The sequence below is a fragment of the Capsella rubella genome, unplaced genomic scaffold (assembly GCF_000375325.1).
Source record: "Capsella rubella cultivar Monte Gargano unplaced genomic scaffold, Caprub1_0 scaffold_1, whole genome shotgun sequence".
Taxonomy (NCBI): Eukaryota; Viridiplantae; Streptophyta; class Magnoliopsida; order Brassicales; family Brassicaceae; genus Capsella; species Capsella rubella.
The window spans coordinates 11,535,676-11,553,865 of NW_006238923.1; the positions used below are offsets into that span (position 1 = coordinate 11,535,676).

Sequence of the window (18,190 nt, forward strand, 5' to 3'; positions counted from 1 at the left end):
TACATCATCTAACTCATGTAAACTCTTGTAAGTTTATATCACGAGAACCACTAATCCATTAATTTGGATAATTTGGAATGTTCCAATCAAGTACAAATTGGACATAGAGATTTAAAAATAAGAATAATCGATCTATATGCTTTAAAATATTTATCAAAAGTAAATACATCAAAATTCTGAAAGTCAGACGGGAGAAGATATAATAGAAGTCATGAAATTATTTTGATAATTATAAAAATAATAGATAAAACGTTAGACTCTCTGAAAAACAAAAATTAGCAATTTACAACTGAATGATTTTCAAATGCATATGGACTAATTTTGATCAAAAATTCTCTTGTAAGAATCTAATATCTAAATTTGAGTGGTACGAGAGTTTAATTGATCGTTTTATTTGTGTAAATAACGAGTAGAGTTTAATTAGATCGTTTTAGGAGGGGTATTGGATAAAAAATGAATTAAAGAGATAAATTACATAAATTCAAGTATTGTAAAAGGATTTCAAATACACTTTTGTAATGTAGATGCTTTGGAGTAAACGGATTTGCAGAGGTTCAAACAGGGAAGTAACCTTCACAGCACAGCAATGAAAATTTTGATCTCACGACGGCGATCCTTTTATAACATCTATGTTCGAAAATTTTGAACTCACACTTTTTTTTAGGCAAAATTATGAACCATATAACCAATAAATTCACAAATATAATGATTTTCCAATTGTAAGGGGATTGATCAATGAGATTCGCCATAAAAGATTATAAAATTAAAATCAGATTTGACAAATTATTATTGAAGATTTTCATGAAAGAGATGTTGAAAACGAAGTTTTCTTGTGAACATTGTTCTACGTGAATGTGATTTTGAGTTTATATCCAAATGCAACTATTATCCATGAGCTTTTAACCAATTTTTACCTTAACATTTGGTAAGAGATGTTTCTTAAAAGCTAAAGAGAAAATTAATATTTATGTGTGTGTAAATATCGATAAACACACAAACTGCGTAAAAGAATATTTATGTGAGTGTTAATTATTTGATCTAATTTATTCAAGTGTGAATCAAAAATTAATTCTAATAAAAATCTTATTTTACCAAAAGTAAAAAGTTGTACCTAAGGCATTTTAGATATATTGTATATTGACCTAACCTAAACAAGCAATTAATTTTAGTTCTTACCATAACTATCATGAACCTGTTGACTTAGTGTATTAAAACTCATAATAATCTCTGATCTCCTACTAACTAAATTTACAATAACTATCTAGGTTCTCTTACTCCAACCAAATTAATTGATTCAGATTTCAATCCTAATTCAACGAATTAGCTTTGTATTAATCAAACAAAAATATCTTCAAAAAAATAAAAATTATATCATTCAACGAATAATATAGACATTAAAATGACAACAAAAAAGGCCACGTGCATTGTCACGCTTCCCATTCCCAACTTTATAAATCTGTTTTTGTATTCTTATAAAAAAGTTTTATCTAATTAGCAGTTTTTGTTTATTTTGTCTACTTCACCGTCTCTTTCACTCAATCTCCGTCCCTTTCTTATTTTCTCCGACGTTGAGATCTCCGGCGATGGGTGGTTGCGTCTCTTCAAATCTCCTTAATCCGACCGATGAAAGCTTCTCGTCTCACCTCACCGCCTCTAGCTTAACTCACCATTTCGTTAAGCTAACTTCAACCACTTATGGTCTTCTCAATCTCGACTCTTCACATCCTCTTCCTCCGTCTCCTCCTTCCTCCTCCGTAACCTCCGCGGTATCTCCGATGACTCCGCCTGAGAGATTTACTATAAACGGTAAGGATACGATGGTTGTTGTTAAGTCTGAGCCGACGGAGGTTATTAATTTCTGGGAGCTAATGTCAGGTCTCGACGGCGGCGATACTTGCCGATTCTCTCCTATTCCGGCGAAATGTAATGTCTCCGGTGGTGGTGTGATTGTGAATAAAGAGAACTCCGATCCTAATTTGAAAAGCCCTAGGGATTCGAATCTGTTGAAGAAGGAGGTTTTGAAACCGTTAGATCCGAAATTAGCGGAGGAATCTGAGAGACTACGCGGCGGCGGAGAGGATCGTGTAGTGATTTACACGACGTCGTTGCGCGGTGTCCGGCGTACGTTTGAGGCGTGTAACGCCGTGAGAGCTGCGATTGAGAGTTTTGGTGTTGTGGTTTGTGAGAGAGATTTGTCTATGGATAAGGGATTCAGAGAAGAGCTTTCGAATCTCATGGCCGGAGAAAGAAACGGCGGTGATTCAACGGCGGCGGTGGTGTTGCCGCCGAGGGTTTTTGTGAAAGGGAAGTACATTGGTGGAGAAGAGGAAGTGATGAGTTTGGTTGAAGAAGGTTTGCTTGGTGATTTGCTTAGCGGGATCCCGAGGAAGAAAGACCGGTGCGGAGGCGGTTGCGACGGCTGCGGCGGGTTAGCGTTTTTGCCGTGTTCGGAGTGTAATGGGAGCTGTAAAGTGGTGGAAGGATGGGGAAGTGAAGCTGTAGTAGTGAAGTGTATGGAGTGTAATGAGAATGGTCTTGTTCGTTGTCCCATTTGCAGCTAATAACAATACACTCAGTAGTAATAATAATGGAATTAAACATACTGTAAGATAAAGTCTCTGTGCTTTTGATAGTAAAGGTAATGATCTTGATTCTTGGTAGAGGGATACTTGTCTTAGTTACAACATTACATTACATCAAATACAAAGCCTCTTTTATAATCATCTTGATCCGGAGTTTGGTCACATTAGATTGCCATGGCTCTGTAGACTTGGAGTTATGAACCAATATCACGTTATAGTCTCTCTGGTCTGCGAACTCATTATAGCCAGAAACAAGTGATGGCTACTGAAATCCAAATGAAACAGAACTACACCAAAGTGACTTGCTATGTCTTACTAGATCCTTACATAGTTTAAAGTAAAAAAGAACTGTAGGGCTCGAATGTTTTTATGCAGATTTTGTGGTTTGTATGAGTTTTATGTTTGATCAGTGATGATTGCCTCAGGTTAATTAGTCAAAATATGCAAATTGGACCAAAACTGTTATCGATTTGGTTGAAAAATTTCTTGATTCGTTTTAAACTTTATTATATGCTTAATGCTTTGTTAACTTCATTATATGAGTTTCTTTCATTCGGCTGTTTTGGTTAAAGAGCTTTAACTAACTACTTGAGTTTTTAATTTGATACTTGTACAAAATAGCTAATTGATTGTCTAATGATTGTTTAGCGTTGTATTTCCTTACATATATATCTGTTTAATTTAATACAAGAAGCATATAGAAACCACAAGAAAGTTAGCTTCGATAAATTTTGGATTGACTTAACTTATATATGTGTTTAATAATTATTGAACAATTGTGAAACATCCATGTGACCTATGTGCTATGATAAGATGATATATATAGGATCTTAAATGAGATGATCGAACAAGGGTAAATGTTTTTTGTAAAAGCTTTCTAATGATTTAAGTGTTTTAGACAGATTATTAGGACAGTGTATAAAAGTTATTAAAGCATGAAAAACAAATCTCATGTAGCATGAATTTGGTTCGAGTATGATCAAATCCGATGAGACTTCGAGTAAAGATCTAGCCGTCGGGTGTAGCCAGATTGATATTGGGTGAACTTGAATAAGTTATCTAGTCAATAACGTAGTAATGGTGAGATTATTGATTGAATAAAGAATTATGAATGGTAAGATTATTGGTTGATGCGTGTTGTTTGAGAGTGTGAATGGTTGACTTATAATGTTGCTTGTGAATGTGAAAGAGACAAGTAACACACTGTAAGGAGCAAAACATGAGTTACAAAGTAATGAAGATGAAAGGAAGCCATGAGCATTTGGCTATACGTAACAATTTAAACTAAAGTAAGAAAATCTAACGATTTAACAAAGTAACAATGATGATAATAGGAAGTCTTGAGCATTGACGCATTGGCTAAAAGTTTTGGAGAACCCCTTTTTTAGAGCTGTTAAATTGGATAGGTTGTCCATGGCCCGTCCATGTCAAATTTATTATGGATTGGTCATGGACAAATTCATATTTAGAAAGGGTTTAAATGGTTTTGGTTGACTTTTCAAACAAAACGGGTTGGACAATATGGACATTGGGCCGCCGATAACACTTGAAAAGCTAGGTTAAAATCGATTCGGAGAAAAATTCAAGCATAAACTAAAAACCTAAGCGGCTAAAACTCACTCTCAATCTCTCATCCTCTCCTTCTCCTCAAAGCTCTAGTCCTCTGAATCTTCTTCTTCTTCCGTCTTCACTCTCAACCTCTCATCCTCTTCTTCTCTCTACTCCTCTAAATAGTCCCCTTCGTCATTAGCTTTCTCCTAGTCAATCGTCATTCTCCTTCCCGTCAGCCCGTCATCGCTACAGTCGATGTTTTCATTCAATCTCTCCAATTCCTTTCAAATCAAAATCAGGTGAGCGTGATCCATTTGTGATTATGAGACCCATTTACTCATTTTGAGAAAGAGAGACCCTTCTGCATTTGCATGTTGCCAATGAATTTTTTTTTTTTTTGCGAGTTTAGTGTAATGTGGCTTTAGATAGTGCGGTTGATTGATTTTGTTCAAAAAGTGTGGTTAGAATCTGTCTTGTAATGGCTTTCGAGAGTGTGGTTAGTACTGGCTTCATAGATGTATTCAAAAATCTCATATGGATGTAACCGTAGATGGATAACGAGGATACTCTAAACCGTGTTGATGATGATTATATGATTGGGGATGAGGATGATGTGAATCAAGTTGAGGATCTTGTTGAGGTGCATGGTGAAGATGATTCTCACTAGTAAGTACAACTGAGTACAAAAAAAGAAGTCAACGTAAACATTCATAGTGTCAGAAAAGTTTTAAAATTGTTGAAGATAAATAGCCTAATGGTATGAATAATGTGAGATGCAACCATTGTGAGCATTCTTGTTTTGTAGATCTACACAGAAGTGGTACCACTATGTTGTTGCGTCACATGCGAGTTTGATCAAAGAATCTGGGAAGCAGTCTATGTAGAAATAGGAAGCTAGACGTAATGATGTTATGAGAAATTATTGGATTGGCGATTATAGAGCATGATTTACCTTGTTATTTTTTGGTAAAAAAAATTGTTTTTCTTTATGTCAATTATGATATAGAATTTTGGACTATAAATACAGCATCATCTAATTAATTAAAGATATATGAGAATGAGATACAAAAACTTAGAAAGATTTAAGATGAAATTCCTGGTAGAATTTATTTAACAACTGATCTTTGGAGAGTACTCACAACAGAGGTATCTTACATGTGTTTGACTACACACTATTGATAATGGATGAAAGTGAACATGAAAATCTTATCATTATGTGCATTTCTACCTCCACATACATGCCATAATAGTCAAAAACTTTTGGGGACTAGAAAATAGAGGATTCACAATTAGAGTGGATAATATTTCATCAAATGACAATATGCAACGAATTTTAAAGAGGCATCTTGAAGAATACTTGGTATGCGCAATGGGGAGATTTTTCCACGTTAGATGTGAAGTACACATCTATCATTTGCCTCTTGAATTTGATTGTACAAAAAGTCCTTTTTGATACGTATGTATTTCAAGAGAAAATATATGTACATTCATCTTCCACGTCAGCTTTTTGTATTTATTTTACCAACGTTCAAAAAATCATAATAACAATTTTTAAGCACTACATCTTAATAAATAAGGGTTAAAAATATCATATCAACAAAATATGTGTACCATATCAAATTTATATCTTACTTAATATTAAAATATCAAAATATTTAACAAAACATAATTAGTACATAAAATAAAAATTCTCTTAAATTTTGGAAAAATCATTGCTTGATATTTCACCTTCAAGATGGTAAATTTATTTAACTCGTCGAGATGATGTAATGGAGTGGTTGACCGAATAATGAATTAATCTTTTTTTTTTTAGAATTATGACCTTAAGTTGTATTCATTGATGTCAAATTGGTTAACATCTAGTTATATTAGAAAAAATAGACTTCAACGAACAATATATATATTTTAAAATATATATTATTTATCAGTCTACGAAACTTTTTATAAGAAAATGAATTTCGTATTTCTAAGAATATTAGTTTATACTGGTTAAAATATTCGTCAGATGTCACCAAGATATGTGGTCAATATCTGTCGGCATAACCCAAAAATTTGTGACTGTTTTCACAAATATGTAGGCATATATATAGGTCTTCTTCTAAGTATATTAGGCTAGTCCTGATCATAAAGTTTGAAAACCATGTAACAACTATTTTTTTGGGTAATTATGAGATATGACTTACCATCTGTGATCATATCTAATGGGTTCCCAACTTCCCCATAGGTTCATTTTGTTATGAAAAAGAGATAAACCAAAAAAGCTAATTAGATAACAAATGCATAAGAAATTAGGAAATTTCAATGAAAACGCAAAAGCTATAACACACAAAAGTCGAATTTAATAATAACGAAACGAGAATCTTATAATGATGTCGTTAATTATTTGGTACACTTTAATTACTTAGATGTAAGTAAGTCAAAATAAATATCACTTCATTTATCATACGTCAAAATAATAATGATACTTTATCCTGATAATATTCCCGTGTTATATGTGACCTTTGTTTTGTTTTATTATTATCTTATGTTTAGTATGTATGAATCAATTAAATGGATATACACATATATACATAACTTCTAATAAATAAAATAGTTCGACGTTTGCTTTGCTTCAAAAACAAAGCTACAATCAATACAATGATCGTTTTGGCCAGTAGGCTATTTAAGCTACCACAAATTTGGCAATGCATTTGAAAGACATATGTGACAAATATGCAAAAACCACATTTTATCGAATGAACTACACAATGTACGTAGTCCGATCTTACCATGAAAAGCACATTACGTTTGACATGACCCAAAAAATGTTAACCCGGTATTAGAGTGTATATAGAACTGGTTTAGTTGTCGTTATCTATATGGTGTAACTCTTAGTATTTAAGTTAAACTTGTATCATATTTACACTTTAATGAAGCGTTATAATGAAAGTCCGTTAGATCTGAAACCCGGGAGTCCTTGATCTATGTTAGATATATAATAACTATCTCAAACGGAAAAAATAAAGAAACCAAATCGGGAAAAACGGTCAAAATCAATCCAAACAATTTGTCGGATGCTTTTTTCTACCTAAATTTGAATAGATGATCGGTTTTTTTACCTAAACTTGAATTTGTCAATGTTTATTCCTACTTAAAAAATCTCTAACATATATGCGTGCGATTATCAAATTATATTCTCAATCGAGGATGACGAAGTTTCATCGATCACTCAACCAAAAATTCTTCCTCCAATCCTCTCCATAATTATATCACTATTCTTCCCACTTTCAAAATGATTCCAACCATGTCCGAGAAACACTCTTTTGGGGCAAATAATATACTTGACACATCACACTTCACACATATCATCTCTAGCCTTTAACAAAACCACGCACGTTGTTCCTATATAGGACTAACCTATTTTTGCCCTCCTAAAAGCTTTCATAACTGTTTTGTTGACAGGAAGACAGATTCTAAGAGCATGTCGAAGAACGAGCCATTCACCAAATACACTCACAAAGTTATGATAATATATATCTTCCTTTAATTTGGAAAGTTTAAGATGATAATATTTCAAAGTGTAGTCCTCTCTATCATAAACGTATGTTAAACCCCAAACCAAGACAACATGCGACTTTTTTTCTTATAACAGACTTTATATTTTAATATGAAAGTAATATATATACTTTAATATTTTCTGTGTGTGTGTATTTTGTATATACAATCATACAGATAAATGAAGAAGAGGGTCTAAAGAAGAAGGAGACGAAGATGACTCCGTGAAACTACTCCAAAAATCAACATTATCATTATCATTATTCCAATGAAGATCCCATCGCTGCATCATAGTATCACCATCTCCTTCTGCTTCTTCTTCATCAAAACTCTTACGGTCACACGTATGATGACCATTGTTCAGTTGCCAAGCCACAAGCCGGTCAAGACTAGCCCAATTACTGCAAACCGGTCTGCCGGTTATCTTCTCTAGAACCGGAGAAGGATCGAGTTGGTTTAGAGTAGTCATGATACTTTGGTCGACCGGGCTTTCAGATTTGGGTGTTTCAAGACTTGGGAGTTGCATGAACAAGACATCGTCTTGAAGTTGAGGTTTAGTAGTCGTTTGGCTCTCGGGCATGCAAACGTTAGAACCGGTACGGTTCATGCAAAGAAGAACATGGTCTAAAACAGTGCCGTTTTGAGTGTTGTGAAAGGTGGTGGGCCTCTTCTCTTCCTCGGTGTTGTCGGGTGAAGAAGATAGAGTGATTTTAGGACAATCGTCGATCTTTTGATAGTTCTTCTTCCTGAAAACTCGACATACCACCCAACCTTCTTCGTTATAGCTCATTGGATCTTCGGTTAGAACATCAGAGTAGCCCTGATAATGATAAAACATTGTAAGAGATGATGAAGTCTTCTTGACGCATGCATGTAAATGAAACCATTGTTTTGTTTTCTTTCGGATAATAATATTAATACCCTTTTTTTTTTCTTTATGAACCAAACATTCTTTAACAAGTAGCTTATGCCTTTTACAAACTTTTTATTAAACTAAATAAGAAAGATATAAGATATATACTTAATGCATATATATAACTTTCTTAAGAATTATTATCTTTCAAATCAGGAACATGTTGGATAACTTTAATTGCACATGCTAAAAGACAGCTCTAGTGCCATGAACCAAAACCTATTATAGCATGAAATGAGTAATGATGATAGCTATGTATATATACTTACATTAGTCATTGGAGTATCGTCGAGGCGATACTCATGCATGATCCAATCCGATTTCTGACCATGAGGAGCTCTACCTTTGTAGAACACTAGTGTCTTCCTCAGTCCAATCCTTCGGACACAACTGCATATGATCTTGTCACGTCCGGTAGCTTTCCAGAATCCAGCAACTGTTGCCCGGTTTGTCCTTGTCCCGGTTGGATACTTCTTGTCCTTGTGGCTAAAGAAGTACCAGTCGTTTTGCGGTGTCGAACCAATTCTACATTCCTCTGCATTTGGCATACCACACAAGTGGTTCAAAATGAAGAACAAAGAAAGAGAGAGGGAAAGAACTTAGGTAGGGTTTATTGTATAAAAAAACCTTGAATGTCCCAAGGCTCAAGCTTGTTGAGATCAACTTCACGAATCACATCAAGATCGATCTTTTGAGAGTTAACTTTCTTACGAAGATAGTAATGGAGAAGTTCTTCTTCGGTGGGATGGAATCTGAAACCTGGAGGCACTTTGGATTGTCCATTAATCGACAAGTTTACCTTATTATCCGTCATCATCTTTCTTTTTGGTGTTCTTTGCTCTCAAGAAGAGTACTAGAGAAAGTTGTATGATTACAAGTGAAAATGGTTACAACTTAGGAACAAGAAAGCTAGCGATGAGATACATTTATAATGGTGGTGGGACTCAAAGACACATCCCCCCTAAAAGGGGAAAATTATTATTTTTTAAATAAAGAAGTTGGAAAATTATCATGTGTTAAAGTGTCTTTATGGAGTTTAATTTATAATTTAGTTGTAACATATGTTCTTTGTTTAAATCGAATTTGATCATACGATAATTGTGACGTAAAACATATTTTTTTTGACGTGTTGTGTCATGTCATGTGTTAGTGTATAAAAAGGAAAAAATACTAACGTAAATAAAAGGGTTTAGTGGGGGATAAATCTTTGTTTTTCTTGTCATATACTTATTATATAGTTTGAATTTCTTGTGTGTTTTTGGTCTTAATAGTAGTATAAAATTTTAGACTCTTATGTAAAGAAAACAAAATGTATATTGTCTTCTAAAACAAAAAGCTACATTAAAAATAAAATATGATTGTCGTTTCATGGTCTACCTTGTTAGTTAGTTATCTAAAATTTTTGCATGTTTTTGGTATGCTCGATCCTTTCCAATGTTCTATCAAAAATACATCACTAACTTATTTTAAAACTTATCATTTTGTTTATACTATCTTATGACAATTAGTCACATAGTTTTATTTCTTTCAATTTCATTTTAAATGATGCTTCAGAAATACATTTGCTTTTTAAATGAAGTTTTAACTTTATATGCAATATATATATATGTGTATTATTTTGACCATTTATTTCGTGTAGTATGTTTTCTTATCGGTTAACGTTAAATCAATGTTCATTTAAAAAAAAAAAAAAAAAAGTAAATGAAATGAAAGTATGAAACTCATATGATTTTTTTCGTATGTGTGTAACATGATGGGTATAAGAAAAAGAACCCTCGATGTTTAGTAGTATGTAGTTATGGGTGTAACTGAGTGACAAAAACATGATGAAGTCAAATAAATTAGAACAAGGGGAGGAGATGGAGGGGACATGTTTCATTCACAAAGTGTGACACTCCACCTTCATTTCAGCTGCCGGGTTCCCATGTAATGCATGTATATTTCAGTCTAGCTAATTCACCTTAATCAGGAAATAGTCAACCACTTGATTAAATTTTCATACAGTTTTACATAGTAAGTGTTTTAGTTATATTGTAGTACTGATTCTTACTTCTTAGGTTGTGGATTACTAAAAAAATATTTGAGGGTAAGGGGCCGGGACTTCTATAGAGTTAGAACCTTTAATGGTCTATGATAACGAGCAATAAGGTCTGCTTATTACCGGATAAGTTCGATTGGAAATGAATTTTTGGAAAAAATTCAAAAAATTATAAGATCTAATGAAAACTAGAACATTTAAAAAGTATTAAAAGTTGGTTCGTGTCTAGAAAGATGTATGAGTCTCGATTCAGAACTTTTTAGTTTAAACGTCTGAATGTTCTGATAATTTTGAACAATTACACTAATTTTTTTTCCTGATGTATGACATAACTGATGACTTTGGAAATTGAAATATCAGATCAAAGAAGAAAGAAATAGAGAGAAGTGGGAGTGACAGGTTGGAGTATCCACTCCCAACTAAAAAGGTGATGGTTGGATTATGTACACATAACACAATAATTTTAATTAATAATAATTATTTATGCAAAATGTATATATATGTTCAACATATTAACATAAAATATGTGTATAATCTAATAATCTAATAATTATTTACAAAAATAGAGGCCGGAGCAAATGGCATTTTAATCGTTTTCTTATTATATAATTGAATATTAAAGTTGTTGTTACCCTACAAGTACTGTGTTTTTATCATTTGTCTGTTGATGGGATCTTTGTGTTTCAACATTAATAATGATGTTTTTATTTCTCTAAATTCTATGCTTAATCATGCTTTTTTGGGTACAAAATTGATGGATTAACTAATACCATATAATGATGATTAACCACATTTGACCCCCCTCCCAATATTTCACTTTTTTCATTTCTTTATTCTGATTTTTAATTGAGTTGAATATGAAGTTTCACCTCGTAATTTGTTCCCATACTAATATTGATTCGTCAATTAATTTGGGTCACACCCTTTTGGTAAATCATGTCCCATGATTCACATGTAGTAAGTTAGTATTAAATTTAGTTTGGAACCAAAAGTAATTCACATTTTCGTTATATCGTTACATCACAATACAGAGAAAAGAAGAAAAAAAAAACAAACAAATTAAGATTTAAAGTTTTACATTAAAGTCGGAATGTATTTAGATCGTTGCTTGGAAGATTTAGGCTATTCTTAGTAACACTTATGCCTTTGTCTTGAATATAGTAACTTGGTAACTAAATCGTAACATGGAAGTAAGTCAATTGTTGAAGGTGCTCCAAAGTTGATCTTTGCTAGAGGAAGATAGAGCTCACATCATTAGAAATCACTATGAACAAAGACGGCTGTGACAAAGGGACGAAACTGGAGAGCCAATGTGAAGATTGGTTGGATTTTCATTCTTGGTTTCGCCATTTTGATTCTGCACTTTCAAATGTATGGTTTTGTGAGATAGAAGAGAGAAATTGAACGAGGTGAATAATCTGCACTTATAATTTAATTGGTTGTAAAATCCAATTAAAGTCATTTAAATGAGATTTTGGTTATAGTTGCGTATGGTGTAGTGAGTGGTTTGGCGGACTATAATACTATTCGATCACATAACGTTTTGAATGATTTAAATAATTAGTGCTTAATCAAATAGCCATAGTCAATAGTTAATAATTAAGTGAAACTACATTGGTTGATGAAGCACAACAAAGTTTGCATGTCAAGCAATTCCGACAGAAGATAGTATTTTGTCATGTAAATCCATGCTCATAGTGACGTAATTATCCACTTTTTTTTGTTTTATTTGAATTAGTTATATGAATAGTTCAAATACACACACATATCATGCAAACCAGAGAAAATTCAGACCCCTTTCATGCATTGTTGGGAGAAATTTGGAAGCTGAGATTTTGGACTTAAAGCCGCCGAAAACAGAACCGGCCTTGTACGACTGTCGAAAAGCTCCATTGCAAGGCTTCGCATTACTAGGGATTTCTTTTTTTTTGCAATCGTTACAATATACATTGTAACTCTTCCTTTGTAGCTCAATTTTGAAGAACTTCAATATCGTTTTTACCACTTCATTTGACACCAGTAGCTTTAATACTAGCTTCGAGTCGATAGATTGATTGTCTTTGCTTTCATGTTTTTAATTTTTCGCCATACGACAATATAATAAATTTATTTACGTAGTAAAAATAATCTCTATAGTCACTTGAATTTTCGCAGTTGCGTCTTAATATTCATGGCTATAGCGTCGTAGATTAAATAATTTGTGGTTTTTTTCGGCTAAATAACCTTATAGCCACGAATATTAAAATGTAGCCGCAACATGAAGTGGTTATACGGATATTTTTTACTATATACACAGTTTTCATTTTTATTGAAATATTTACATTCTTAACATACAAGCTCAAATCCATTGCATGACAATGCAATATCACCACAAGCACCATCAATTCACAACCCTATCATCAATTTTATCATTTACTTTCTCAAGTAACTAAGTTAAATTGTTGATGATCAAGTACAACAAACTAACTCTTTGATCTCAAATTCATAACATCATTATTTAATGACTTACGGCATGAGTGGATAGACGAGTGCTTGTGGGGGAGTTTGGAGAGTAACATTTGAATGCGATGAAATTTATGGTTATAGTTGCATATGTTGTGAGTTGTTAGGCGTTTGTGGAGTACTAAACTATATATCCCATCAAAAAAAAAAAACAATTTAGCAGATTAACTAGTTAGTGCTTAGTTAATTAATTAATAAGACATAGTCAATAGTTCATAATTAAGTGTTGGTGAAGCATAGTGAAGTTTGCATGTCAAGCAATTCCGACCAAAAGCCTATTGTCATGTAAACCCATGCTCATACTGACGTAACTATCCACTTAAACTAATGCACTTATATTTTGAATTACAAATTATGCACGTATTTGAATAGTTTAAATACATATCAAGCAATTTTAGAGCCATGCATATAGGTAAGATATATAATAATGGATACATAATGCAATACATATAAGTGTTTGTAGAATGAGAATAGTACTCTCTATACATAGGAATGTGTATAGATAGATCATATCATCATCATCTCTTTAGAAATTTAGCGATTTGGAGAATACATCGAAGAGACTTCCCATCACGAAGCAGCTGAAACGCATCGTTGATCTTCTCAAATGGAAGCTCATTCGTAATAAAAGGTTCCAATTTCACTACACCTTTCATGCATTGTTGAGCAAAATTTGGAAGTTGAGATTTTGGTTTGAAGCCACCAAAAACCGAACCGGTGATTTTACGGCCTTCGAAAAGCTCCATCGGGTGAAGAGGCAATGTTCTTGGCGTCGGATATATCCCTACGAGCACCGTCGATCCCCAACCCTATCATTTGCAAAATACAATTTCTTGTTTGTCGAGTAACAAAATATAACTCTAGCTAGGTCAAGAAAAATATCAATTCACATTGTTGTTTTCAAGGACTTACGACGTGAGTGGATAAAAAGGCTTCACGAAGAACATCAACGTTTCCTGTGCATTCGAAGCTATAGTCCACACCTCCTCCCGTTATCTCTCGTATCATCTTTTTATTCATTTGTGAATTAGAATTTATTAATACTAAGTTAATGTTATGATTATTGATTATATATTTGTGTTATAAAGTTGGTAGAGTACCTGATGAACTGGTTTAGTTAAGTCCTTAGGGTTTACGAAGTCTGTTACTCCCATTAGTTTACCTGCAATACTCGTATAATTGGTCAGTTATATGGTAATGGTTAAATAGATTTGTCTATTTAATCATGTAGCATATCATTAATAACCCGATTTAGACTACATATCAACGTTTAATATCAATTTGCGCGATATAGATAAGACAAAACCATACATAACGCTCAAGTTTTTAATCTCTGTAAACTAATATTTCTCTAACTAATTATTAATGTATTCAGTTGAAAAATCGAATTAGGAATCAAAATCAAATCACAAAAGATGACATCAAATTTGATTCATATAAAGGAAAAAAGAGGAGCAAAACCTAAATATAAGATGGTAAGAAACAAAACACTATGTAGAACGATATATATAGTAATAGTATGCTGGTGTTTTATAAAAAGAAACATTACTTTTCTCAAATTTGGAAGCATTAGCATCAACACCAATGATCCTAGAAGCCCCTCTTGCTCTTGCACCTTCAGCCACCTATTCATGAGATATATATATATATATATATATATATATATTTGTCATTTTCACTTCGTGTAATATATAAATAAAAATCACTTTAAACAAGATATAATCTTACAGCGAGTCCAACAGAACCCAATCCAAAGACAGCAGTTGTTGTTCCTTCCTTCACATTTGCAGAGTTCCAAGCTGCTCCCACCCCTATGAATGTTTTACCAAGTTTTTTATTACATGCAAACAATATCATGTGAATTCACGTTTCTTAATTTTATTTTTCTTTGTTTTCACGTAAAAATATATATAAAAAAACCTTAAAATGTATACTAGAGGTTGTCAACGGACCACGACAGTAAGTAACATATAAATCCAAATTTACTCAAAAAGAGACAAAGAGAAATAACTGCGTTTGCAAACGAGAAATAAATGGTGTTTTCCAAACCAAGGCAGTCCAATTGATAGGTCCCTATCTTCTCCTCTGTTCCCTAGCTTAGCTAATCTCAAAACTCACTAGATAAATCTAGATACCCAAGATTCCTCAGTTTGGTCAAGACCATATGGACACAAATCAATGAATCAAATTCCTATATACGAGTTATTAAGTAACTAACCAGTGGAGACACCACAGCTCAAGAGGCTCATTTGCTTGAGAGGAGCATTAGGATCAATCTTGACGACGCATGCGGAGTCCAAGACAGTGTATTCAGTGAAGGTGGAAGTGTTAAGGAAGTGATAAATGCGTTGGCTCTTGCTCGAACCACCGTCCTTGGTTGTGGTGGTTGAGAATCTCGTCCCTCCATCACTCACCATCACTCTCTTCATTGGATCCACCTGATATTTCTCACAGAGATTGCTCTCTTCTTTCGTACACACTCTACATTCACCACATTCTCCATTAAAAGCCGGAATCACATAGTCTCCTTCTTTCACATCTTTTACTCCTTCCCCTACACTCTCCACAATCCTATGATCAACATATCCATAAAAAACATGTTTAGTTAGCGTAAAGGGTATAGTTCTTTCTTGTAAAGAATTTAGATATCGCGATATATATACATACCCGACAGCTTCATGGCCAAGAATCCTTGGAAATGCTCTTTCAGCTTCGTTCTTTTTTACACACACAAAAAAGGGTTTCTTGATTAGATTACAATGTTAATCAAGAAAGCATGCATGATTTGTATTGATTTGAATATATATGTGCATGAGTACCGTGCCGTTCCAAAATCCGAGATCGGTGTGGCAAATGGAGGAATAAAGGATTTGAAGCCGGACTTCCATTTTCTGAGGAGGGTCGACGCATATTTCTTGTATTACAAGCGGCTCTTTTGGTCCCCATGCTACCGCAGCTACAAGCATCACATAAATTCATCATTATACTATATATCATATGCATCATCATCATTGGTGAATGGTGAGCAATTTACTTACCTTTGCAAGTGATGACCTTCCCTTGAGTCTCCGCCATCTTCTTTTTCTTTTTAAATTAGATTTGTCTTTTATGAACCTAGTAGCTCTCTATACAGAAACAGAGATCTATATATGTCTAAATATAGTGAGGGTGTTGAAGTCACATGTATATATAACCAAAATCGAGTCAATAATCCCGAGAGAGGTGGGTTTGATAAGATTGATATCACCATTTAATCTGATCTTTTTGTTAAAGACCGATAAGATTGGTATCTTTTAATTTTTATAAGTTTTCAAATTTGTGCTCCAACTAACTAACTTATATATTTCATGCAGAAATTAAAACTGTTCACCATCTTCACATAAGATTTGTGAATCATCTCTTAAGACAGCGTCACGTCAATATTATGTACATCGTTTTCAAATATTTTTTTGTTTCAAACGTCAATGATTTTTTATTTATTTTCGTATAGTTTTTTAAAAAATTTTAAAATAAATCACAAATTTGGTAATGAGTGGTGGAGAAAATAAGTGGTAGGTTTTTTATGCGGGGACTACATTACTTGCTATTAAATGGCTTTTAATGGCATATTCAATCATACAATGGACAAAAACTGGTGGTACAAGTGACTAGAAATTGAGCCAGTGATGAGTTGTAATGTGTGTTCGGCAATAGCTTAATTAAACCATAAACCCTGCGTGTGAGTGAGACACTTGATGTCTTACATGTGGTGGATTTGCGAGAAACTCGAAATCTATTTGTAGTGTTAAATCTATATATATATATATATATATATATAGAACTTAAACAATCTTTCATATGAAAGCGATTAAAAGATGTAAATTGCTTTATTTAGGAAAATGAAATGAATATAGTAAAGGTCTATGTTAGTATTGAGCAACACATTTTGCGTGGATCTTTCTAAGTACTAAACCACATGAGCAGCCAAATTAATATGAGCGTCGGTTATGGGAGTTAGCTAGGAAGCCAAGACTTGGTTATGCATGCTCCTGATTTTTGTAATCTTACCTGTGGATATTATGATGGTGTTTTTTTTAAATGATGTTTTCTTTATAAATGTATATTTTAACTTCTGGAGAAATTATAGCATAAGCTTGAATATATATCGCAATGTCTGTAACTAGATTTACGAATAAGACAATATTTCTAAGTTTTTTTGTTAGCTACAGTGATCAGTTAAAACCTTTTATTCATTTTTGTTGGTAATAGTTTTCTTTTATTCGTTAATACGCTAAACAGTTTTCTCGATATAATTAAGAGAATTTTTGAAAAATACCCCTTTAGGTGTATCCCTTTTTAAAAATACCCCCTTTATCTATCCATTTTCAAAAATACCCCTATTTAAATATAAAAAATTATAAAGTTTTATATAGTTTATAAGGTACTTCTATATAATAACTACTACTGGGAGATTCAATATAAATATTTAAAAATGTTTTAAATAGTTTTTAATCGTTTTTATAAGTTTTATAAGGTTTTTAAATGGTTTTTAAAAGGGTTTATACAGTTTTTATAAGGTTTTTATATGGTTTTTATAATTTATTTTTACGCTATTTATGAAAGGTATATAAAATTTTATACACATATAAAGGTAATTTGTGTATATATTTATAAGCTTACACACATATTTGGATAAATTTCAATATTTTTAGTGGTTTTTTTGATAAAGTTTGAAAAGGGGGTATTTTTAAAAAGAGGTATATGAAAAGGAGTATTTTTGAAATTCCCCCTATAATTAATAATAATATTTTTTTTACTATCCAGCTTACAATGATATATAAACATATTAGAAAGAAAAATTAAAATGATGTCAAAGAAAAGAAAAACAAAGTAGATAAAGAGGTATTTTTTTTTCTTTTTTCGGTATTTAAAATCTCTCGTTGTTCTAATACTAAAACGCATAATTTGATACGTTTTAGTAAACGCAGAAAAAACAAAACAGACCTTCGCTTTAGAATACACAGCAGCTAAAACAAGAGATTATGCGTTTTAGTATTAGAACAACGCATTAATTTGTTTTTTTTTGTAAAT

The 18,190-nt window shown here is 32.7% G+C and overlaps 3 protein-coding genes across 4 annotated transcripts; 1 reads left to right on the top strand and 2 right to left on the bottom strand.

Moving 5' to 3' along the window:
* Nucleotides 1–1,487: 1,487 nt before the first annotated feature.
* Nucleotides 1,488–2,662, top strand: LOC17900347 (uncharacterized protein At3g28850). Of its 2 annotated transcripts, XM_023790041.1 has the most exons (2): nt 1,488–1,806; nt 1,876–2,662. In XM_023790041.1, the coding sequence occupies exons 1-2, from the start codon at nt 1,584–1,586 to the stop codon at nt 2,559–2,561; spliced, it is 909 nt and encodes a 302-aa protein (XP_023645809.1). In that variant the 5' UTR covers nt 1,488–1,583; the 3' UTR covers nt 2,562–2,662. The 2 variants fall into 2 exon arrangements, with proteins under 2 accessions (XP_023645809.1, XP_006305359.1); XM_006305297.2 differs by having other exon boundaries at nt 1,488–2,662.
* Nucleotides 2,663–7,704: 5,042 nt separating this feature from the next.
* Nucleotides 7,705–9,460, bottom strand: LOC17899246 (NAC domain-containing protein 12). Its single transcript, XM_006304610.2, has 3 exons — nt 9,208–9,460; nt 8,850–9,115; nt 7,705–8,487 (listed from the first exon to the last, which is right to left on the bottom strand). The coding sequence occupies exons 1-3, from the start codon at nt 9,395–9,397 to the stop codon at nt 7,837–7,839; spliced, it is 1,107 nt and encodes a 368-aa protein (XP_006304672.1). The 5' UTR covers nt 9,398–9,460; the 3' UTR covers nt 7,705–7,836.
* A 4,038-nt stretch (nt 9,461–13,498) lies between these two features.
* On the bottom strand, nt 13,499–16,311 carry LOC17897714 (alcohol dehydrogenase-like 3). The gene is made up of 9 exons (XM_006304945.2): nt 16,159–16,311; nt 15,940–16,076; nt 15,788–15,837; nt 15,339–15,691; nt 14,849–14,931; nt 14,670–14,745; nt 14,221–14,282; nt 14,033–14,128; nt 13,499–13,929 (listed from the first exon to the last, which is right to left on the bottom strand). Exons 1-9 carry the CDS (start codon nt 16,193–16,195, stop codon nt 13,639–13,641), a joined length of 1,185 nt encoding a protein of 394 aa, XP_006305007.1. The 5' UTR covers nt 16,196–16,311; the 3' UTR covers nt 13,499–13,638.
* Nucleotides 16,312–18,190: the final 1,879 nt, after the last annotated feature.

What these genes read in the sequence shown, in the direction of transcription:
- LOC17897714 (XM_006304945.2), bottom strand. Translation starts at nt 16,195, where the DNA reads ATGGCGGAGACTCAAGGGAAGGTCATCACTTGCAAAG. An exon ending in TCGGATTTTGGAACGGCACG is followed by an intron (nt 15,838 to 15,939) that starts GTACTCATGCAC and finishes TGTGTAAAAAAG; the next exon opens with AACGAAGCTGAAAGAGCATT. An exon ending in TGCTTCCAAATTTGAGAAAA is followed by an intron (nt 14,283 to 14,669) that starts GTAATGTTTCTT and finishes CGAGTATTGCAG; the next exon opens with GTAAACTAATGGGAGTAACA.
- LOC17900347 (XM_006305297.2), top strand. Translation starts at nt 1,584, where the DNA reads ATGGGTGGTTGCGTCTCTTCAAATCTCCTTAATCCGACCGATGAAAGC.
- LOC17899246 (XM_006304610.2), bottom strand. Translation starts at nt 9,397, where the DNA reads ATGATGACGGATAATAAGGTAAACTTGTCGATTAATGGACAATCCAAA. An exon ending in TGAGCCTTGGGACATTCAAG is followed by an intron (nt 9,116 to 9,207) that starts GTTTTTTTATAC and finishes TGCCAAATGCAG; the next exon opens with AGGAATGTAGAATTGGTTCG. An exon ending in ACGATACTCCAATGACTAAT is followed by an intron (nt 8,488 to 8,849) that starts GTAAGTATATAT and finishes TATCATTATCAG; the next exon opens with GGCTACTCTGATGTTCTAAC.